Here is a 20237-nt window from a genome sequence, read left to right as displayed (position 1 = left end):
TTCTACTGCGGTTTCAAGACGCACCAAAACACAATGTGATTCTGTGACGTCAGCGGCAAATAACCGAAGAAACTAAACCAGGCGCCCCACGTGTAAACGAGTGATTGTCTGTGGCTGCGTATATGCCGCCCACGCTCCCCTCTCGACAGGGAAAAGCTTCGAATTTAGGCAGGGGATTTTTGCAACCGAACTTGAGTACGAACGACGAAGTGACCACAAAGAATTTGTGTAGGTGGGTTGGAATAGTTAGGTTGTAAATTAATAAGGAACTTTCACCAACGGGAAAGGCTTTCGCTCATAAAGTGAACAATTGCGTCGTTATTTTAGTTGTAGATGCTTCGAATTTCCTCTGTCATAAGTTTTTGGTCGTTTTTCAATACATCTTGTGAAAGTGTCACAACATCTTTTCGTCATCGGCGTGTATTTCATACCATTCGCTCAAACACAATCATCGTTTCGTAAATCTAACCTTTGTAGGGACGAAGTTGCTGTTTAATCAATTAATAACGATGGTGTGTACCGCATCCATCATCCAACTTAGTGCACCAACTCTCAATAAGCCCAAAAAGACCGAAATGTTGAGAAAAGTAAACAGGTTCGTTTTTTATTCCCAGAAGGGCCTTATTTTTATAACGTTAGTTCACGAAGTAGTGTGTGCGCTGTGTGTTCGCCTCTGTGGTAAAAGCCACGAGCAAATTTTTTTTGTGAAGCGCGCTTGGGCACTGACGGCGTATCAAAATAGGGCATTTGCATTGCGCATTGGCCATTTGCATTGCGGTCCTTCGCCGCTTTCAAATGTACAAACCAAAAAGAAATATATTTCCTGGATGGAAATAGATTCAACCTCAAGAAACGTAATTCCGGTTGCGGGGTTTCCCGCCCAGACGAGAGTTCACCGACCGGAAAAAAGAAAAAAACTTTCTTTCTTTTAATGACCATAGGCAAAACCGGGGCCTGTTCGGTGCTGCAGAGGCATTACGGCATTACGAACGCCTAGAACTTGTGTAGAAGTATCCTTAAATTTATTGCCGGTTGGCAGCATGTGATATTTCTAGCAATTTGAAGGTTTTTTTCCTGCGCTTGTGCTTTCACAGCTGTTCATTAGTTTAGGACTTTTTTAACATGAGAAATAGCAGCTGAGAATCTAAAATATTTTTTGGACGCTGTAAATATGAACAATATATGCTAACTTGGTTTGTATTTTCGAGTTACGGGAAATGTAGTCACTTGAGGTGCATCCGATTGTATGAACGTTAGAAATTGTGAAGCATCAAGTTTCTTTATTCTTCCGTTGCAACTGAACTAGACTGGTATGTACTTAAAGTCGCATGTAATCTTGTCATAAAATATTTAAGCTCTTTTCCGCATTAACGGTCGTCGAAGCTCGGTTACTGCTAAGGGAGCGAAGCCTTAGTCAATATATACTGTCTTGTTTTAATTCATCTTGTAGATTCACTTTAAATAATAGCTGTCTATAATAAAGTTCATGTGCGTTCTACGGGATATGCTGTAAAGGTTTTTTACTGTAAAGTGGAAATATCAAATCGAAGTATTGCCATCCGACGCTCATTGACGCATCGAACGTAAGACTCGAAACTCAGATGTTACGTCATGTCGTTGAAAGTGTGACGCAATTATCTTAAATCGACGGCAGCGCGATGCATTTGCATTTACGCGCCTATAGACACTATCAAGGGTGGTTTTTCAATTATTTATGGCGAGTTTAGGGCGACGCCCTCTTCGCCAGTGACAATCAATATTCAATTGAGCTGAAGGAAGGTCGGCATTCTTTTGTTTATTAACTTTGTTTTTTTCGTATACATGTGAATACGCTTTCCCATTTGCAGGAAAAAATATCGATTTTTGTAACTTACACTGTTTCTATCCTACACTTTTTGTGAATAAAGTTGTTCGGGTTAGACTAGCCAAAGCCGAGAGATTCATTTTTTATTTTTTTTTATCGATCTATGTTTTGCATATAGTCCACTGTCCTTTTTGCAAAGTTTGATTTGTAGCAATTGTTTCAACGTCAGTTTGAATAAATGATTTAATGCTTTGGGAGTAAACTTCTCTTGGGCGTTATTTAAGGAATTGCACTTACGCCGCATGGCGTCGAGCTGCCACTCTGTGTCATGGTAGACCTTGTCGTGGAAGAATCAATAAAATGACTTGAGCAAGTTTAGAAACTGTCGGTATTTGATTTGATCTCCTCTGGTGAGTTCGCGGATGGGTGTAGCGGGAAATGCAATCTCAACTTCGGGCATTTACTTCGAAGGGGGAATTGATGTATTGGATATCGACAAGGCTCTCAGTTGTAGTATCACTAAAATACCTTGGTTTACAGCCATGTGCATTTTAAACCATATGGCTAGAAATAGAATAGTCGTCCAATGGTAATAAGGGTTTTTTTTCAAAAATATTGTTGTGTTACATTTAAGATTAAAATTTCGAAAAAATAATTATGCTTGACTTTGTCTTAGATCGACAGCAGTCGTATTTTTATTTTAACTGTATCTCGTTTGGAAATTTGTGGCTGATCACAAAATGTTTCTTCCGGAAATAAGATGGAATACAAAGTTAATGTTTGTATTGACGGAAATTTTTACCCTGTGTGCCTTTTCTGCTGCTCAATCAACGAGGGGTAAGTGAAGTACAGTAGATGAATCGTTTGTTTAACCCTAAAAATGGATAGTTAATATTTATAATAACCCTGTACTGCAAACCTGATTGGAATCCAGGATATCCTGGGTTCGAATTCCGGTGTAGTAAAAAAATCTACTTAATTTGCAATACCGGTCAAGGCGCCAGATCCGTAACAAAGGTGACACCTAGTCGTGTTTCGTGTATGGAGAAAAAACCTACTTCGGCAATATGATATTGATTAAATTATGCACTAACATGTCTTCTAATTGAACTGATTCAAGCAACATACAGACGGTCACGATGGTTTATTTACATCTCCACTGCGTATTTTTATTTACACACACAATATCAGGGTACGAAATTTGCGCTCGGTTGAGGAGAAATGCACAAACAACACCATGTGAAGATTTTAAAATCTTACTCACTTTTATTTCCTCTATTTCGATTATTGTGATGTCCTATTACCATATAAAAAAGTTATTTTGCATTCTGATCAATGGGAAATAGAAACCTGCCCTATATTGAAGTAGCGCGTATAGGCCCGCATTCCCACGTGTTGCTGTGCGACTGCAAAAATTTTTCTTTCACTTCGTCGTAAGACGCATTAACACTCACGTGGAAAGCAATAAAATAATTCAGAAAACTAATGCTTCTTTATTTACCAAAACACTTTTAGAGGTGGAGGGTTTTACCTGCCAAGTTAAAAACGAAACGAAACATACTTATGCTGGATGGCCGGGCGAAATTGACTGCAACGACTACATTGATTTTCTTTACGACCGCGTGGATTATTACGAAGTTGACGTGGATCTCGTGGAAACATGGGTACAGTACTATTGTATGTCACATGTTCATATCACAAGTTTTGCTCCTAGTAAAAGTTGTTGGTTTAAGAGGATACGAAAATTAATTGATACACCACTGGAATGTTATTCCGCGAGCCAAACAATGGTCAATTAATCACCTTCCGTTTTCTGTCTTAGTGTTTACTTACCGACGCCACCACAGGTCACGTATTGTACAACCAAACCATGGACTTCGCTTCACCATTTCAAGTAGCGTACACACCCGATCTAGTGGAAGGCGTTTCGTTGGTTTATTACGTCGATATAGTGGTAAGCATGCTGTATACAGGCCATTAGTGATACATGTAACTAATACTATACAGCGAATTGATCGTTTGTTAATTTTGATGCAGTTTAACTTTACGTATTAAAACCACACATCACGTGCTCCCGCCACAATTCATGTGGGTTAATTGTTTCCAGTTTCCCGAACATTCCGAATGCCAGTCTAACCGCATCACATTTAACGTTTCCCATCCCCTCTACAATACCTGTCAGGATGCACAGCAAGCGATGCCAACAACCAGCATCCCGAGGACGTTGAATCATATATGGATCGGCCACTGTTCAAGTAAATGACAGCCGCTCAATGTGCATATGAAATGCATATATAAGTATATATATATGTATATAGTTTTACCGATTGTTCAGTGGGGCTATAAGTCGGTCCGAATGTGCTTGCGATTTCGCGCGTTCGACTGGAAAACACATGCGAAGTTTTTTCTGCATACAGTTCAAACAACTATTTATATCCATATACATCTAAAACACACCAATTCAGGACTGACTTCTATGTCAAAGTTCTTTTGCGAGATGGTCACTTTATACTTGTACTTTCAGCGCCTCGGGACGCCAATCCTAAAGTGTTCCTAGATGAGAGGCACAATGTTACTGTCGAATGGCTGTACAACTGCTCCACCACATTCCCCAACAACACATCAGTTAGAGACGTGCCAGACAGCTCCTTTGATGGGGTAAGCCCAATGTTTTAGTTAAAGCTGCTAAAGGTAGTGGAATCCACATACGTTAACGGTTTTTTTGCCATTTTATTTTAGCCAAATGTCGCTCATAATTTTGTTCTGCAAAAAAACAAACCAAATTTTGTTTCCAAAATCGTTAGACCTTTCAAAATGAACAGAAGAGTTGAAGCCAAAGTCATTGCATCATAAACCACACAACTTTAAGCAAATATTACTCTATAGGTTTTGGCCAGACACTCTGACACCAGATAAAAACTTTCCTTTTTTCTATATTTAATAGCTGAGCATTACTTCAGTGGATTACCAACACCCCGGAATCTACACGTGCGCCGTAACTTACAAAAACATGACCGCGTACGCCGTTCACTATCACATATGCGTAAACGGTGGGTGCCTCTTTTTAACGTAAGCATTAAACTAGCAAAAAGTTCTTAACGAATTAATGCAGCCCCAAAAGCAACTGGAAGACCAGCCATCAGATGTCGAAGTTCTGTTGTTGCCGTGACAACGTTTGGTGCGAACGTCACTCTTGAATGTGTTGCCAACGTTGGGACAGGAGCTTCGTCATCATTCACTCGGGTTATTTGGTCGAAGGTAAGTTATCAGGACACAACCTGTCGTAGTTGCAGATTCCAAGTTGCTGTTGGTTCTAATTTAAATGTGCACCGCTTATGAACTTACTTGAAAAGCTCAAATACTGCGGTCAATTTGAAGACACATGCAAGCTCACATCTCTTTTTATCGAAGCCAATTTACTCTTGATGTTTATGCGAATTACTGTGGGCAACAGTTTGATTGTAAACAAGGGCCTCGAACATGTGAAATTTTTTTGATTTCAGGTGGATTCAAATTTTGAATGTTTTCTTTTCGCAAGCGGACCAACACTCAACAGAGCTGAAGACGGTTATAATCATCAGTGCTACAGGTGAAATAACAACATTCCTACTTAGTACGCCATTGCTGGTGACCATGGCAACACACATAAACTATATAAAAACTTGTGTATGCACACATATGACGTTGTACTGCTAGTAGCCATTGTTTAGCCCTGGGAGAAAATCTACTCAAACAGTCCTTAAAATTTTTATACGTTTCCATAGGCTTTCAGATACACTCCGGCATACACTCCGTAGTGTCAGCAGCCCCAATTACAATTTGCATTTTCGAAATGGTTTAGTCATTCAAGATATATCTAAATACATTTCAGGAGTGGGACGAAAAGGATTTGCTACAAAGAACCGATTGCCGAGTCTGAAGTTGTCCCAGAGGGGAATGAACTGACTATCCGCCTTTTTCTTGTGTATGTTGCTCTTTGTAAGCCTATATAGACGTGTTGTTACAGTTGGAAAGTCAAGTTGAATGTTATCAGTAATGATAAATTGAATGTAATAACAATGTAATAACCATTTTTGTGATATCTTGTGTCCAACCTCTTTTTCAAATATGCATTGAACCTGATGATGTCAATTAATTTATATTTCATCATTTCAGTTTTATTATGTACCTTTTTATCCAACCTTTGCAGAGCTGAATCTTTGCGGCGCTACCACCAAATCCGCAAGGGAGCAACGAATAAGAAATATGCGTTAAATATATCATCTTCTCCGCAGTAACGTCAATCAGAGTGATCTGGGGACCTACACGCTATTGGTTAGAAGCCCGTCGGGCATTGAAATGAACCGAACTGTTGAAGTTGTGTTTGACGATAGCGCCACGGATGCTCAACAGAAGGCTCTGGCAATTGGACTCGGGGTGGGAATCGCATGCTTTGTAATTCTCATTCTAATCCTGCTTCTCGTCTTCCGCTTCTACGTGGCAGTGTTTTGGAAGACGTACTTCGGACCACATGGAATCGGTAAGCTTAAAAGAGCTTTTCAAACAATATTCATTTCTTATTGTTTTTAATTCTTAACTCCCCACATAATATATTTTTGCCGTAGAAAACAATTTTCCAAATGATTTTTACGAAAAAAAAACATGTGATCTGTTGGCTTGAAGACTTTTTTGTCATTTTTGTAGACGACAAACAATTCGGTGCATATCTTTCCTATCACTACTCCAGGGAAAGCGATGTTTTTGCCCAGAAGACCATTCAGGATGCTTGCAAGAGCGTGCGTTCTCAGTTGAAAAAGCTTGGATTCAGTGCTTACGATGAACACGAGGACGGAGCTCCTGGATGTGAGTGTAGTTAACTGTGATTTAATTAAAAAATTTAAACCAATTCACTCACCTGTGTTTTGTTAACTGCCATAGTATCCATGACTTTTCTAAAGAATTTTGCAATAGTGTTCTATATTTCTATAGCGCTGCAAATTAACTCTGTAAAAGCAGGTTACGCAATCTTTGCAAACAGTTTAAGTGATTGGCACAATCGCACCGAACTACTGTGGTCCAGAATTGGTCGTTTATGCTGTTATTGCAACAACTGTGTTTTCTAGTTCGGGCGGAAAATGCGATTAACGTGATGACAAACTGCCACCGTGTCGTGATCATTCTCAGCAGTGAGTACGTCAAAGATAATTGGAGTGTGTTTGAACTTCAACAGGTACATTATACAGCACCCATTTTAATTAACAACGAATTCTAATTTACATTATTTTTCTGTTTTAGGGCTTTAAAGGAATGATCGAGTCCGGCTCCAAGATGATTTTCATTCTGGTGCCTGGTATGCGAGAATACATTAACCAGCACTCCGCTAAAGATGACACATACCGAATGATTAAACGGGCTGTAAAGGTCAGTCTGGCTGGCGACATAGCTTGTTTATCAGCTGTACGTGCTGCACAAGGAAGCCATTGTGTATAACCGCTAAACGCAGACGTTGCAAGAATTACCACTGTTGTTTGCGACCAATGTCTGATAATTGTGCACAGGAGGTTTGCTTGTCAATAACCACGGTTTCCCATTTTATAATTGTTTGGTGATAAGCCTATCCTGGCCATGTGGATCGAGCTCATTAACCAACGTTTAAACGTTTTTCCTGTTCTATTTTCGTAGATCAACTACGCTATCTCGTGGCCATGCAATTCCCTCTGTTGTGGCAACCAATTGGACCTAGAGATGAAAATGGCTATGCCGAAAGTTCAACACAGAACTGATCGTAATCTCAATGGAGATCACCCAAATGGCATTGACCGTTTTTATAGCAACACCACAGCTTTTACAGACATCAGCCCCGGTGAGATTTTGGAAATGGATTGTAATAGTAAACGAAACTGAAATTTGTCAAGCTTCACTTAAACGTAGTTTTGCGATTCTATCTGATGGAGGCCGTTGCAATTGTCGCAGTTGTACAAAAGTAAAAAGCTTTTTTGGCCCCAAGACCCCAATTTTGATCGTTTTACTAAACTTTTATCTATGTTTGTCCCAGTGTACATTGTTTATACATGGGCAAATCTTGTTTTCGTTAAGATGCAGCCGAATCCGGTATTAACGGCGCGTCCCCACAAGCCGTCTAGAAATCGCAGGCCCGGATATCTGCGAAGAGCACAAATTTCCTGGCAATCACTTTACTGCAGCAATGCACAAACATTATGGTGATGTTTTTTTTTTCTTTTGATATATTTCGCCTGTTTTTGTGTCGAAGACACGTCCATTTCTTTTTGCATGACTTTGTGGCGCGATGCAATGTGTAAAAAAATGATTGGCTTTCGCCCGGCCGGCATTTCTTAACCTTGAGACTGATGTAAACTAATTTTATAGATGCAATAAAACAAAACACAAAGTTCAGCTGTGAATTCCCAACCATTATGTACATATCTTCGAAATAAATATTTGCTGTTTCTCTGGTGATTCATTTTCTTTCAAAATGTTGCTTCATTTCCATTTGTTAAAGTTTATCGCTGATCTTTGTCTGCGCGAAGTTTTTGAAATAGGAACTGTATATATTGTGACAGTAGCATTACTAAGGCACCTCTGCCTTCAGAGTATGTTGTTAAATTTTGAACTACTCGCTGCAGTTGACAGGGTGGTTTTTGCCTACATTCCTAACTAACCCGAGTATTTTTATTCTTCAACTGTAATAAACGATTTCTGTTTCGACTTGCACATAGATTAAGGTAGAATGGAATTTTATTTGCTTTGAGGTGGACAAGCTAAGAATATTTGGTCAACTACCTGATAAAAATAAAAATAAATTGTTGAGCACACAACTTAGTAGGATTTTCTAAGATTTCTCTAAGATGCGTCGTAATGAGTTTAATAGTAGCGGCGAAAGCAGCATACGACAATCAAAAAACAATCGGCAATATATGCATTAATTTGCATTAATCAACCAATCTAATCAGCGTAATAAAGTGTTAATGGACAAGTTTTGGGTCTGCGGTTTGGTAAGCGCTTCGCTTGTAGAAATCATCTCAAGTTTCGTTCGAAGTTTAACAAAACTATGATCACGTGACGTTTAGTACGATACTGTTCGACGTTCTTGGCGACCAACTATCCTGGCAGACACTGTTTCAATGTTGGTGACTTTGCAGTTGAAATGGGTCTGTTGGTTGAGAAACAACAACAATGGTGTTTGTCAAAATTGGTCATTAGAAGGGTGGAAATTTTCCTATAGGAAGCTTACATGTTTAAACTATATTTCTCAAGGCAGCAACTGCCCCCAACTTCCGACCACCGCACAAACCGTTATATTTGGCAATTGAGTCAATAAAATAGCCTGTGGTGGATAAGCATGCCAGAAGGGTTGGAGTATAGGCGATGACTACTTTCCTGCAAGGAAGTTAAGTGGAGAGCCGAACGATAAAAATTCCCCTGTACACCGTGTCGTGTTACTCTTGATTTCCTGGAAGTTCTCAATCATCTTAATATAAATACGAACCCGATACTCTTACTGGGATAAAATACCACCACATAAACTCCATTGGAATTGCACCGTCCTTGTCTGAAACTTTAGGTTCGCCATACAAGGAAGTCTTGCTGCTGTTGTGGTAAGAAGGCAGCAGATGGTTGAAAAAGTGCATTGCTATGTTAAGTTTTGTAATCGTCGAAATAGCAATATCTTAGCAGCTTTATAAAGCGGTTTTAAATTTTGATACGCTTCAGCTACAAAAGGAGAGTGGCTTGGTAATGTTTGTCACATACGTGGAAATAATCGACCTTCTGAGGGTTGTTTCACGTTGCTTGTCTTACACAATCGCAGCCATTTGCGTTTGGCATGAAAATCTTTGAATGCACTCGGTCGGGTATGTTTTGTGAAGTTTGCAGATTTTCAAGACAAGATTTTCGGACTTCGCAACTAGCTTTTTATTGAGACTGTGGCTCGTGAATGACGTGCTTCGGTTCGGTTTGTCTTTTTTCTGTTCACTTAATTTATTGGGCTCAGTTTCCTGCTAGCAAAAGAAATGGCCCAATGTTTCTGCAATTCGATCGTCGGCAAATGAAACGCAGGAAACATCGACCAAAGTACCTCAAACTGCGTAGAAAGGCGGAGCTGCCGTGACCATCAGTACCGCACATGTATTGGGAGTGACTTCGTTGTGTAAACAGGCAGAGGTATAGGGCCTGCTATTTTGTGCAATAAAAACTCATGGGGAAGTCAGTTTTAACCGTACGTGTGAAGTGTGCTGAAATGACATTTTTCGCCGAAGTGAAGGCTTTGTCTTTTGTGTAGTCCATTAGGACATGTATGCGGTTTGTTATGATGTCACGCATGAAGTGCGCTATTTGGATCTGAGGGCAGTCACGACTTATCGCAATCCTGACATACGTCATTGCTGCTTCTCATTGTTACCAGAGTAAGATTTTTGCAGACGGCTCGAAAAGTCCAACTATCTGAAGGCGATAATTGCCGAGTGGGACGCCTTTCCGCGAAATGATTGTAAGTGCTCGCTTAATTCGGTACTGTCGTCATGTTATCTCCAACTGCAAATCCGTACGATGTATGGAGTGGGCGCTTGTAGCGTGCTGACGTCAAATGTCCCGGAAGGCATAGTATGCATGTATATGGCTTTTGAACATTAAACCAAATACTGTGTTTACTACAGTAAAGGTTTTCGTAACTTGCCTATAGGACCTAAAACACTTTATGTCAGATAGCATTAGTTATTGGTCCAAGTAAATGTAAACGTGAGTCATTTCAGGACAATAATAACTGTACAAAGTCCGTGTAACCAAACATGGGCGTGTTTGCGACATAGTTAAAGCTAGTTGTTTGCATCCATTCTAATTTGCCTTCCTTTCTAAGCTTTCTAACTTACCTACAAGCAATACATGCGTGGCTACTTGCCCGTGCATGTAAGTGTTCTTATAGAAGATGTGCATGAACCACATTGTATCACCATACTTTTTCAATGACTGCCTATGTACATTTTGTGCGTAATTTTCATGAAAGCGGAGTCGAATTGCCTTGCGTCACTTCCCTATAGGTTGTTTGAATAAATACCTTCCCACGGTGAGTAACGTAACGCTACGATGTTGATGTGGAAGTATAACATTCGCTTACTTTAGCTGGTTGGTGTTTATAAGTTCGTCTCAGTTTAAAAGCCAAAGACAAAAAAGATATTTTTAATTCACTAAACAGTGAAAAAAAGAGACTATAGATTAAGTGGAGCAAACGTATCACGCATTGTGTGTAAGCTTGTTGATTGTACAACAATACAATTCGTGTGTGTCGTAGCTTAATGACCTGGACTCTGGAATAGTGCTACGTAGCTCGCTTTTCAGTCTCCGTTAAGATTAAATTGCAGGTGCTAGTTTTCATTTGTTTCCGTGTCGTTCTTCTCCTTCTATTCTCGCGTTTTGTGTGGTTGAACTTTGAAATTTACCATGTTGTTTGCGCACATTTAAGAACATCCTGATAAAGGTTGTTGCATGACAAAACTTGTAATAAAAAGTTTTTTTTGTATTGCCAAAAGTGCCTTTTATTTATTATAATTATACTTGGCAGCATCATTGACAGAAATTTACAACCTTGCGTTACAACTTTATGTTAACTGTAGCATGGATTACGCTTCAACCGGTTGTGGGAGGCATTTTCTGTGCGCGTGCCTTTAGTGATGTCTCATAACTCTCAACCGCCGAACCACTTGCTCACGATTCAGCGCTCACGTGACCTACAACGTGCTGTTTCAACGAGAGAACGTGACGTAAAAGAGGGGGATGTTATGTTGTTGTCTGTCGTCAGTCCTACCCATTCACAAAGTTTGTTTTGGTCAGTATCAAGTACCTTTAGTAGAGCCGTCATGCTGGTTGTTGGTCCGTTCTTTTTGGAAATACGATATATGATAGGTGTGATATATGAAGTGTTATAGGAAATCATATTCTTTTGAAAGTTACGGGGTCTGCGCATATATACAACTGTGCGTATACATATACAGACAAACAAGTGTAGGCTTGCTTTACTTTTAGTCGCATTGTAAGGTTAAGCTTCAATGAACAGACCGTTTGTTGGGCTAATAAGTTCAGGCAGCTTGAAGTTTCCTGCTATTCGTGACGAGCGATAGGAAATGATTCTTGTTGCGTGTGACGGCCGCTGGTTTCGGCTTCTAAACGTGTTGTTATCAACCGTACACGTCAAATGAGTCCACATTGGTGTTTATAATGAATGTGAATATTAAGGTTTCAATAACAATTCACCCATACCGCAGGTGGGTGACTAACCTGAAAAGGTCAAACCCATCTTTTCCGCAATTCGCCACGTCATTCCACGTGATCAGTTATGACGTAAAAGCTTTGGTAACAGCGAAAGGAGATCTTTTTTTGGTCACGGTAGTTAATAAACGCATCATGCTGACGTATGTATTTGTAAACAAATTGAGAAAATATGGATAAAGAAAAATCAGCAATGTAAAGTGGTTTTGTATGAACAGAAATTTATTGAAATAGGTAATAAGAAACGGATACAGTGATTTGTTGACTTTCTTAGATATGAACATGGCAACGTGTGTAGTGCGAACACGAGTTCGAACACGTAACACGAGTTTTGCATGTTCGTCAAATCGCAAGTCACACTTTTCTATTTCGAATGCATCAAGTTTATTCTAGGTCTTGTGCCCATGTGGACCAATAAGGAAGTACCGCCACGTCTAAGAGTCGTTATATAGATTTCAACGCTATTCAAAAATCTGCTGTTTCTAAATCTGGGCCAATGTTGATAACGTATTGACTTAAGCCGAGTCTCGAGAGCAGTTTATAGAAAAAAAATTCGCGGTTATCGTCGCGAGCTGTGACACCCAGTGTTTAAAGACACGGCCGGCCACAAAACATCATGTTCGACTCGTAGATTTACACAACACGCGCCAAAAGATTGAGGCAATATATTTGGTCTCGGGACTTACCACAGTATGGTGTTTGGGCGAAGCACGCGATGTCTGGAAGTCGTGCCGTACAAAAATACTCGGTAAAGGTCCTGGTTCGGGCACGCGGTTTAAGAAGCAACTTTCCCGCAATTTTTCCATGTTTTTGCACAAAGTTTACGGCTTAACCAATTCAGTAGGGTTATTTCCTTTGCCTTTGTCTTCAAGTCAAATCATTTTCATCGAATCAGCGCCAAAAACATTATGCTGCTATGCGTTTCTGCTATCAAGTTATCATCAACGATAATTGGTTTTCGAAACGTTTTCAAACAAACATTTCATATAAGACGCAAAGCATTTTGTGTTCGTTTGTTATGTCATAGGGGCAAGGGGTAACTTGCCCCTATGTTAACGTTTAAGGTCCATTACACTTTAACTCTCTCAACGTCTACGTTAAAATTCGGGCTTTTTATTTTTGCTGTTCATTTGCTGAATCCAGCCCAAGCCTATTTACTGTCGTTACCAGGTTCAATTGGCCGAAATAATACGTTTCAATTGTCCTGGATACCGTTTATAAACGCCAGATCATTGCATTAGTCACGAGCCGTAAACAGCTCGAGAGGTTAAGTACGCCGAGCCCCGGGCGAATTCAAACATCGCGGTTTGGAAATCGTTTCAGATCATATGAATCAGACGTGGAGCCATCAGACAAAATCAATTTCAGAGGAGCTGTTAAAAGATTGTTTGAGAGTGCGGCTAGTAATTTTGCCCTCGCGGTTTTTATGTAACAATCGTCACGACATGGATGAGTTGTATTGTTTTTGCGTCGATGTCTTCGGTCAATTTCAACCATGCGTATATGAATGATGTGGATTTTGCCCAGTTTGCTGCAGTGCTTGTTAGGATCTGCAATCGAAAGCGAAGCGCTGCTACTCGATTTGTTCTGTGTCGTCTGTTTATGTATTGCCTGATCTTGGTATTGTGAACATAGTAAATAAACCCTATGAGGGAAAATCAAACAGCGGATCTTCATAGAATGAAAATAGGCATGTTTCAGATCTAACTGATTTTTACTGATTGTTAACTCTTGGATTCGTAGTTTATTTTTGCCATGTAACCCAGAAGTTGTTGCACTGTTCAGTTGGTACGGGAGGTAGGACCTGTGCCGTGTTTGCGCAAGCGTGACTCATCACCGTAAACACAGGTCCAGTAATTCATTTTTTACGCATCACAAGTCTTGGTGAAAAGCCGACCAACCAATGAAATGGATATTTACTAAAAGTTACCTTTACTCGAGGAAGTATGCATCGCTTAGGTTCGAAATTAGAATGCGACTCACGTGACGGAGCAGACTAGGAATGCCTCTGCGGCCAGATCCAGACTGTTTTACCACGGCTGTCACTTTCTCCTTACCACAAGATTTACTGTAAACTTGATTGTGACGTCACAAAACGACACAGTGTGACGTCGAAGACAGGATGCGCGACTGACGACGACCAATCGTGCGGAAAAATACAAAACAAGCGCTTGGTTACTTTTCGAAAGGCGACGAAAATATGTTGTTTGGTTCAAGGCAGAGAATTATTTTAGATCACACGTTGATTTTACGTCTCGAGGTATGTTATTTATGCATAAAGAGCCTTGGAGATGTAAGCCGCACGACCAGTTAGGGACGCTATCGTGAACGACACTTTGTCAAAAATGTTCCTGCATGGTCAGCCGCCACTGTTGACGAAGCGTTTCAATGTTCAGTGGTTTATGATTTACGTTATTTTTTAGATTAAATTGCTGACAGAAAATGTTGCGCTTCTGCCTTACCGTGACAATTTCCCTGTTGGCGTTTGGTGGAAGAACAGGTGCTGTTACTGACAAAGGTAAATAAATATGAATTTAAAGGGTGTTTTTGTTCCTTTCAAAACGACCCTAACAATTATACGTTTGTTTAAAATGTAAATGGCGCAAACTTAATCGCAAAATATTGTCCTACACAAATGTTGACATGAGATATCGATTGCCAGTTAAAGAATAATCCGCAGTGTTGGAATTTGGGCTCAAGATATAGGGCAGAAAAATAGAATTGCAAAACTGAGATACCCTGGCCCAACTTGATCACGGGTGATGTTAGTTTTGTCGTACCTAAGATGCGTCCCAAATTTTTGCAATAAACTTTTCTTATTGTTAACTTATCAAGTGTGTATGAATCTAAGTAAGGACTTTTTTTAAAGGTGCTGTTAGCTCAAACTGCAGTTTGTACAACAAGACTGTGGATGGGTTCAAGGGGTGGCCATACAAATTTGTATTTAACGACTTCACTCGATCCCTTCTTAGAAGTGGAAATGTTGATGCCCAGGTACGTTGTTTAACCTTTAAACCGCAAGTACGGTTTGTTGACTTGGGTAAAACAGTTGCACCAAAGATTGGAGATAATATTGGAGTTAACTTTTCGCCTAAACAAAGGTATTCGTTTTTTCCAGATTATTATCACAGACAAAGATAGCGGGAAAGTTGCTTTTAACAAAACGTCGGGGATCTTTTTCTTGATACCTCTCTTCTATGTCACACCCGACCTTAACCAAGATTCGCGTTACACCGTGCGGACTTCGGTAAGAACTTTCTTCTTACGAGGCAAGACTATCTGTGTGAAATATTTAAAACTGTTGTTGTTTCGTCAGATCCCTGGCAAGTGCGAATTTCATGACGTCACATTGCTGGTCACAGACCGCGTGGAATCTTGCGAGACTGTTTCCAACCCGGATAATATCAAATGGGGCTCAGCAAAATATATGCAATCCGCTCTACGTAAATGTGAATGTACGTTAACTGTATTCAGTCAGTTTCAAAAAAAGTTGATAAAAATATACATGGTGAGCGTGGAATGGACATGTTTGTAACACAAGTTATCTTGCAGCTCTCGGAGAAGTCGGTCATAAGGTTCAGCTGGACAGAAAGACACACAACTTCACCGTACAGTGGCTTCACAACTGCAACGCAACCCTTCCTAACAACACATACCTAACTTTAAGCAGAGGCAACTCATTTGAACAGGTAAATTGGCAAATACTTATTGGGTAGAAAGGTCTCTATATCTGACTTGTATATGGTTTGGGGGATTTCCCTTGAAAAGCTAGCAAATGAGTTTTACAACAGACAAGTTTGTGCAACGAATACAAGCTTGTGTAACGATTCCTTAAAAATGTACATATGTTTGTCGCAGACTGTCGCGTTTATCTGGGGCCTAAAATACCACTCCTTATGGTACTGTAGTTCCTATATATATGACAGTATTCGTGCAATAACGCATCTGTTCGCATCTGCAGCTCAACTTTCAGAACTTTCTCGGCAGCGATGTAGGCGTATACACATGTGCGGTGACGTACAAGGGGAGGACTCGTTATGTTAGAACATACGGAATATGTACAGAGGGTAAGTCATGTTATATATGTAGTTTGCCGAACCTTCCTGTAATATTTTTAAACTTATTTAGACGTTTGAGTGTATACAAACGGAGGAAAAATGTTATTTAATTTCATCAATTTTCCCGTGTTTGTCTAGTTTTTGATTCTTAAGCAAAAGTGCAATTTTACAAAAAAAATATATAGTCTGTTTGAAACCTGTACTATTTTGAGCAGTGCAAGACGCAAAGTCGAGTGGAATAGTAAGATGCGACAAACCGGAATATCAAGTCCCCACCATTGGTTCCAACCTCACAATAAACTGCTCCCTCGGTGTCGGAATCGGAGTTGTGTTTGAGAAACTGATCGCCACTTACTGGAATAAGGTTTGTTTTAATGACATGAAGTTCCTCTAGGTTTATCATTTGATCGAAAAAGGCGTTAAGAGACAGCAGATTCGGCACTTAATTCACATAATTATATTATGTTTTCCGCACACTGCCCTTAATTCGCTTCTTGCAGTCTCATTGTTGCGTAGCATTCTACCGGCAGTGCACAAACCCACTTTTAAATTTTAAAGCTCTGAGTTAAAGCAGATTAAACGATGAATTGCTGTGAAGATTTGGATTAAGAAGAATAATGTAATGTAATTTCAAATCGACTGAATGTTAATATTTGAATTCGGTCCGGAACATTCCCAACTGAAACCAATTCCTCTTGTGTTTGTTACAGACAAGAGACAGCAATTTCGAATGTGTCAATACCGTTGCTGGAAGCTTTCATCCCGGTGAAGGCAACAACAGCCATCATTCTTGTATGAGGTAATCCCGATTTGCTATTCCTCGAACTAATGGACAATCGCATGACCACCGAAGCACCGACAAAAATTATCTTCTTTGCTGATGTGTTATACGTCACGCACTGTTGCCGCATTTCTAATTGAAATTATGTACTTTCCAGATCGTTGAAAAAACCGAACCCACAATGCTTCCGTACTCCACCGACACCCGAACAACTGAAAGGCGAGGAGTCTTACGTCATCGCTACTCTGCGACTTGTGTAAGTTAGAGCTGTTTTGTTTTCCCTTCGTTCATGTTACTCAAATAACCGCTTGCGGTGTGTGACTGATTTCGTGGATGCTAAATAAACTAGGTGACTAGAAGTAAATAGATTATTTATGCTTATGAATGAACACTTTCCTGCTGCCTTAAAGGCACTATACTACTCACAGTGCCAACTAATTATCATGCAATTTTTGTTTTTGTTTTGTAGCAATATACAAACCCACGACCTCGGTACGTATTCAGTGGTATACGAAGCGGCCAATGGCAGAAAGTCGTTTTACAACGTCACGGTGAAACTTGATGAGCGGACCGTGGCAATAGCCCGAGCTGTTCAGTTGGGAATCGGGCTCGGTATTGCTTTTCTCGCCATCTTCATAATACTCCTTGTGTGGATATTCCGTTTCTACCTCTTTGTCTTTTGGAAGACCTATTTTGGGACATACGATCTCGGTTAGTTATACAGAGGTTTTGGAAAATTTGAGAATAACTATACTATTAAATCGTGCAAAGACCAACGTATGTGACCATTGGTGGTTAGTGAAGGGGTTGTGGTACATGTTGTATTCTCGAAGATCTGTGGTTTAATTTGCGTTACTGTTTTTGGTCTCATGTAAACGTATAAACAGTTTTTTTGTAATAAGTGCAATCTATAAAATAAAATATATATTTCTACTTCAATTCAGTTTGCATAACTTTTAACACCCCGCGATGTAATATCGGATACCAACTTACCAATCTTATCTGCACTCACAGATGACAGACAGTACGGGGCTTTTCTCTCATATCACTTCTCGAAAGACATCGACATATTTGCCCAGCAACAGACACGTGACACGTGTGAAGCGGTGCGTAAAGTTCTGGAGGGGCTCGGGTTGGTTGTGTTTGACGAACACAAGGACGGCTTTGACGGCTGTAAGTGTCTGTAGACAAAACATACACATTTTGTTCTCATAAAGTCGCATTTTGTGTCTAATGAAATTGTTTCTTTTTTACTTTTTTTAGTTCGCGCTGCGAGTTCTGTTGGGATGATGAACAAATGCCACCGGGTCGTGATCATTTTGTCTCATGAGTATGTGCGTGACAACTGGAGCGTGTTTCAGCTTCAACAAGTGAGTAAAATACCCAGAGGCATGTTCAGCCTATCTAAATGCATGAAGTTTCTTCATTTCGTTTTGACTTTCGTTTTGAAAAACAAAATTTCGTTTCGTATGACACTTTTTCGTAACTGTCAAAGCAACCATAAGGTGCTAAAGATTGGGGGACAAAAATGTTGCAAGTTAAGCTACTTAGCTTGGTTTTTAATTTTGTTAATATTTTGTAGGCTAATTGTCGTTCCAAGTTTTCTGAATCACAAGAACACTGACATGAGTCGTTCTGTTTCAGGGTTTTAAATCGATGATCGAATCGGGATCAAGGATGGTTTTCGTTCTTGGTCCAGGAATGAAGGAGTACGTCAACCAACATGCACCAAAAGATGACACTTACAGGATGATCAAAAGAGCAATGGAGGTAAACAATTCAAAGTTACTCCGCACAAACGGTGCCAGACAATTAGCGTCATTGCGATCTGTTATTAGGAAGTATCACAGAAATATTAATTTTGCCTGGATCTCAACGTCAGTTTCTGTTGTTTTTTAAACAGAATCTTTGACCTGTAAGTTAGTATTGATTGGTTTGGTCATGTAAAGTCTTTTTCACCTTTCTATCTAATTTTTCCACCGATTTTCAGCTTCCGTGCTTCCACGTATTAAACATAGAAATTTATATTAGCTTAACACTGTCACTGCGTGGCCGGGTTCGACCGTCTGCTGTCGCCGCAAGATCGAGCTAGAGATGCGCCTTGCTATGCCCAAGCTGCGGAAGCGAGAAGGATGGAAGAGACGGACCTCCTCGGACTCTGAATTCGGAATGCATCCATCAGGGGTCGAAAGAGTTCTCAGCAATATTACAGCGACAACAGAGATTGGATCAGGTAAAATTTTGTTGTTGCACCTGTTGTATTTATTATAACTATATTAAGACAGGGATGCAATTCACCCATATGCTAGAATGATGGGTAGTGTACAACAGAAAATGGCACGTATCACTGTTTAAGTTGAGTACTCTGCTCAAACGACGATTATACGTTTTCCCTAAATTTTTGTATCCTTGGCCCAACTTTTGTTTTCTAACTCATCTGAGGAGCCATCAACACAAAATACCTTTATTTCTTGTATTCCCAATAAATCAACATGAAATGCGTTGGTGGTGAAACGCACGTAATTGGTTTATAATCCACTGCCTCAAGCTCTCTCAGTGTTTTGTGACAAACAAAGGTTCTTTAGGTAACCCTTTCGTTTTTGTTCGAAATTTTTCAGATGATGTCGACGTGTAGTCATTGAAATGAAGAACATTCTGGAGTGGTTATATATCCCGTTGCTTGCGATGAGATGGGAAATATTTTTAAAGCTCGATTGCGATTTGGGGGCAAGTGGTGTCCTATAGGAGCGCTTTAAGTTGGATGATAACATGATGTAATCAAGAGATTAAGCCCCATGAAAAGACTTTCCAGTGAAGAAAAAATTAAACGTGATTCATTGCACTATTTTCGCGAAAGGTTTTTCCGCTTTTGTTACGCTCTATACGATGTGCCGCATGTTTTCTTTGTTTGAATGATATGCTGTTTATGTGAAATATCGCGTTACACAAGGTTAAAATCGATTTCATTGTGCTTTCTACCATTTGGTGGTGACAAAATTGACAGCCATAGGTGTTCATTGCACTTAAATCTATGAGTTCCAACTGTATCAATCCTATTGAATCGTCCATTCCGAATCATCAGCAGTTTATTGTGTTCACTTTGTGAGTTGTTGCTTCGTTCCAAATAAACAGCCATGGATTTTTTTTAAACAGTTTGATGGGTTAGACCAGTGGTTCTTAAACGGTGGGAAGTTTGGTAAGTTATAGGGTTGTTAATGCGTCGGCACCGTAATTTCAAATGTACCTTTTTTCCGTATTCACTGTGTGTCGTACACTAGTAAGTAATTGGTCATGCCATGCGGTCGAAAAAGTAAAAAAGTAAAACAGATATAGCGGT

At 39.9% G+C, this 20237-nt stretch overlaps 2 protein-coding genes across 3 annotated transcripts; both read left to right on the top strand.

Annotated features, from left to right (window-relative positions):
- The first annotated feature begins 1444 nt into the window (after window positions 1-1444).
- LOC145910521 (interleukin-1 receptor accessory protein-like 1) lies at window positions 1445-8509 on the top strand. 2 transcript variants are annotated; one of them, XM_082997672.1, is made up of 15 exons: window positions 1445-2641; window positions 3320-3468; window positions 3627-3758; window positions 3912-4059; window positions 4329-4462; window positions 4749-4854; window positions 4917-5062; window positions 5308-5393; window positions 5676-5768; window positions 6079-6323; window positions 6488-6646; window positions 6907-7013; window positions 7079-7204; window positions 7466-7646; window positions 7886-8509. In XM_082997672.1, the coding sequence occupies exons 1-15, from the start codon at window positions 2545-2547 to the stop codon at window positions 7924-7926; spliced, it is 1950 nt and encodes a 649-aa protein (XP_082853798.1). In that variant the 5' UTR covers window positions 1445-2544; the 3' UTR covers window positions 7927-8509. The 2 variants fall into 2 exon arrangements, with proteins under 2 accessions (XP_082853798.1, XP_082853797.1); XM_082997671.1 differs by having other exon boundaries at window positions 1457-2641; window positions 7880-8509.
- A 5216-nt stretch (window positions 8510-13725) lies between these two features.
- Window positions 13726-20044, top strand: LOC145911562 (X-linked interleukin-1 receptor accessory protein-like 2). The gene is made up of 15 exons (XM_082998950.1): window positions 13726-14579; window positions 14931-15055; window positions 15180-15308; window positions 15378-15516; window positions 15614-15750; window positions 16023-16128; window positions 16335-16483; window positions 16830-16918; window positions 17058-17156; window positions 17370-17611; window positions 17915-18073; window positions 18164-18270; window positions 18545-18670; window positions 18932-19133; window positions 19519-20044. The coding sequence occupies exons 1-15, from the start codon at window positions 14504-14506 to the stop codon at window positions 19533-19535; spliced, it is 1902 nt and encodes a 633-aa protein (XP_082855076.1). The 5' UTR covers window positions 13726-14503; the 3' UTR covers window positions 19536-20044.
- Window positions 20045-20237: the final 193 nt, after the last annotated feature.

Source organism: Ascidia mentula, chromosome 8, assembly GCF_947561715.1.
Source record: "Ascidia mentula chromosome 8, kaAscMent1.1, whole genome shotgun sequence".
NCBI classification, from domain to species: domain Eukaryota; kingdom Metazoa; phylum Chordata; class Ascidiacea; order Phlebobranchia; family Ascidiidae; genus Ascidia; species Ascidia mentula.
The sequence above is the reverse complement of the archived record's forward strand: the minus strand, read 5'-3'. Positions and strand labels throughout refer to the sequence as shown.

Coding starts and splice junctions, on each gene's coding strand:
- LOC145910521 (XM_082997671.1), top strand. CDS start 2,545: ATGTTTCTTCCGGAAATAAGATGGAATACAAAGTTAATGTTTGTATTG. Junction 5,063..5,307: donor CTCGGGTTATTTGGTCGAAG/GTAAGTTATCAG, acceptor TTTTGATTTCAG/GTGGATTCAAATTTTGAATG. Junction 7,647..7,879: donor TTTTACAGACATCAGCCCCG/GTGAGATTTTGG, acceptor GTTTTCGTTAAG/ATGCAGCCGAATCCGGTATT.
- LOC145911562 (XM_082998950.1), top strand. CDS start 14,504: ATGTTGCGCTTCTGCCTTACCGTGACAATTTCCCTGTTGGCGTTTGGT. Junction 15,056..15,179: donor GTGGAAATGTTGATGCCCAG/GTACGTTGTTTA, acceptor CGTTTTTTCCAG/ATTATTATCACAGACAAAGA. Junction 15,309..15,377: donor GTTACACCGTGCGGACTTCG/GTAAGAACTTTC, acceptor TTGTTTCGTCAG/ATCCCTGGCAAGTGCGAATT.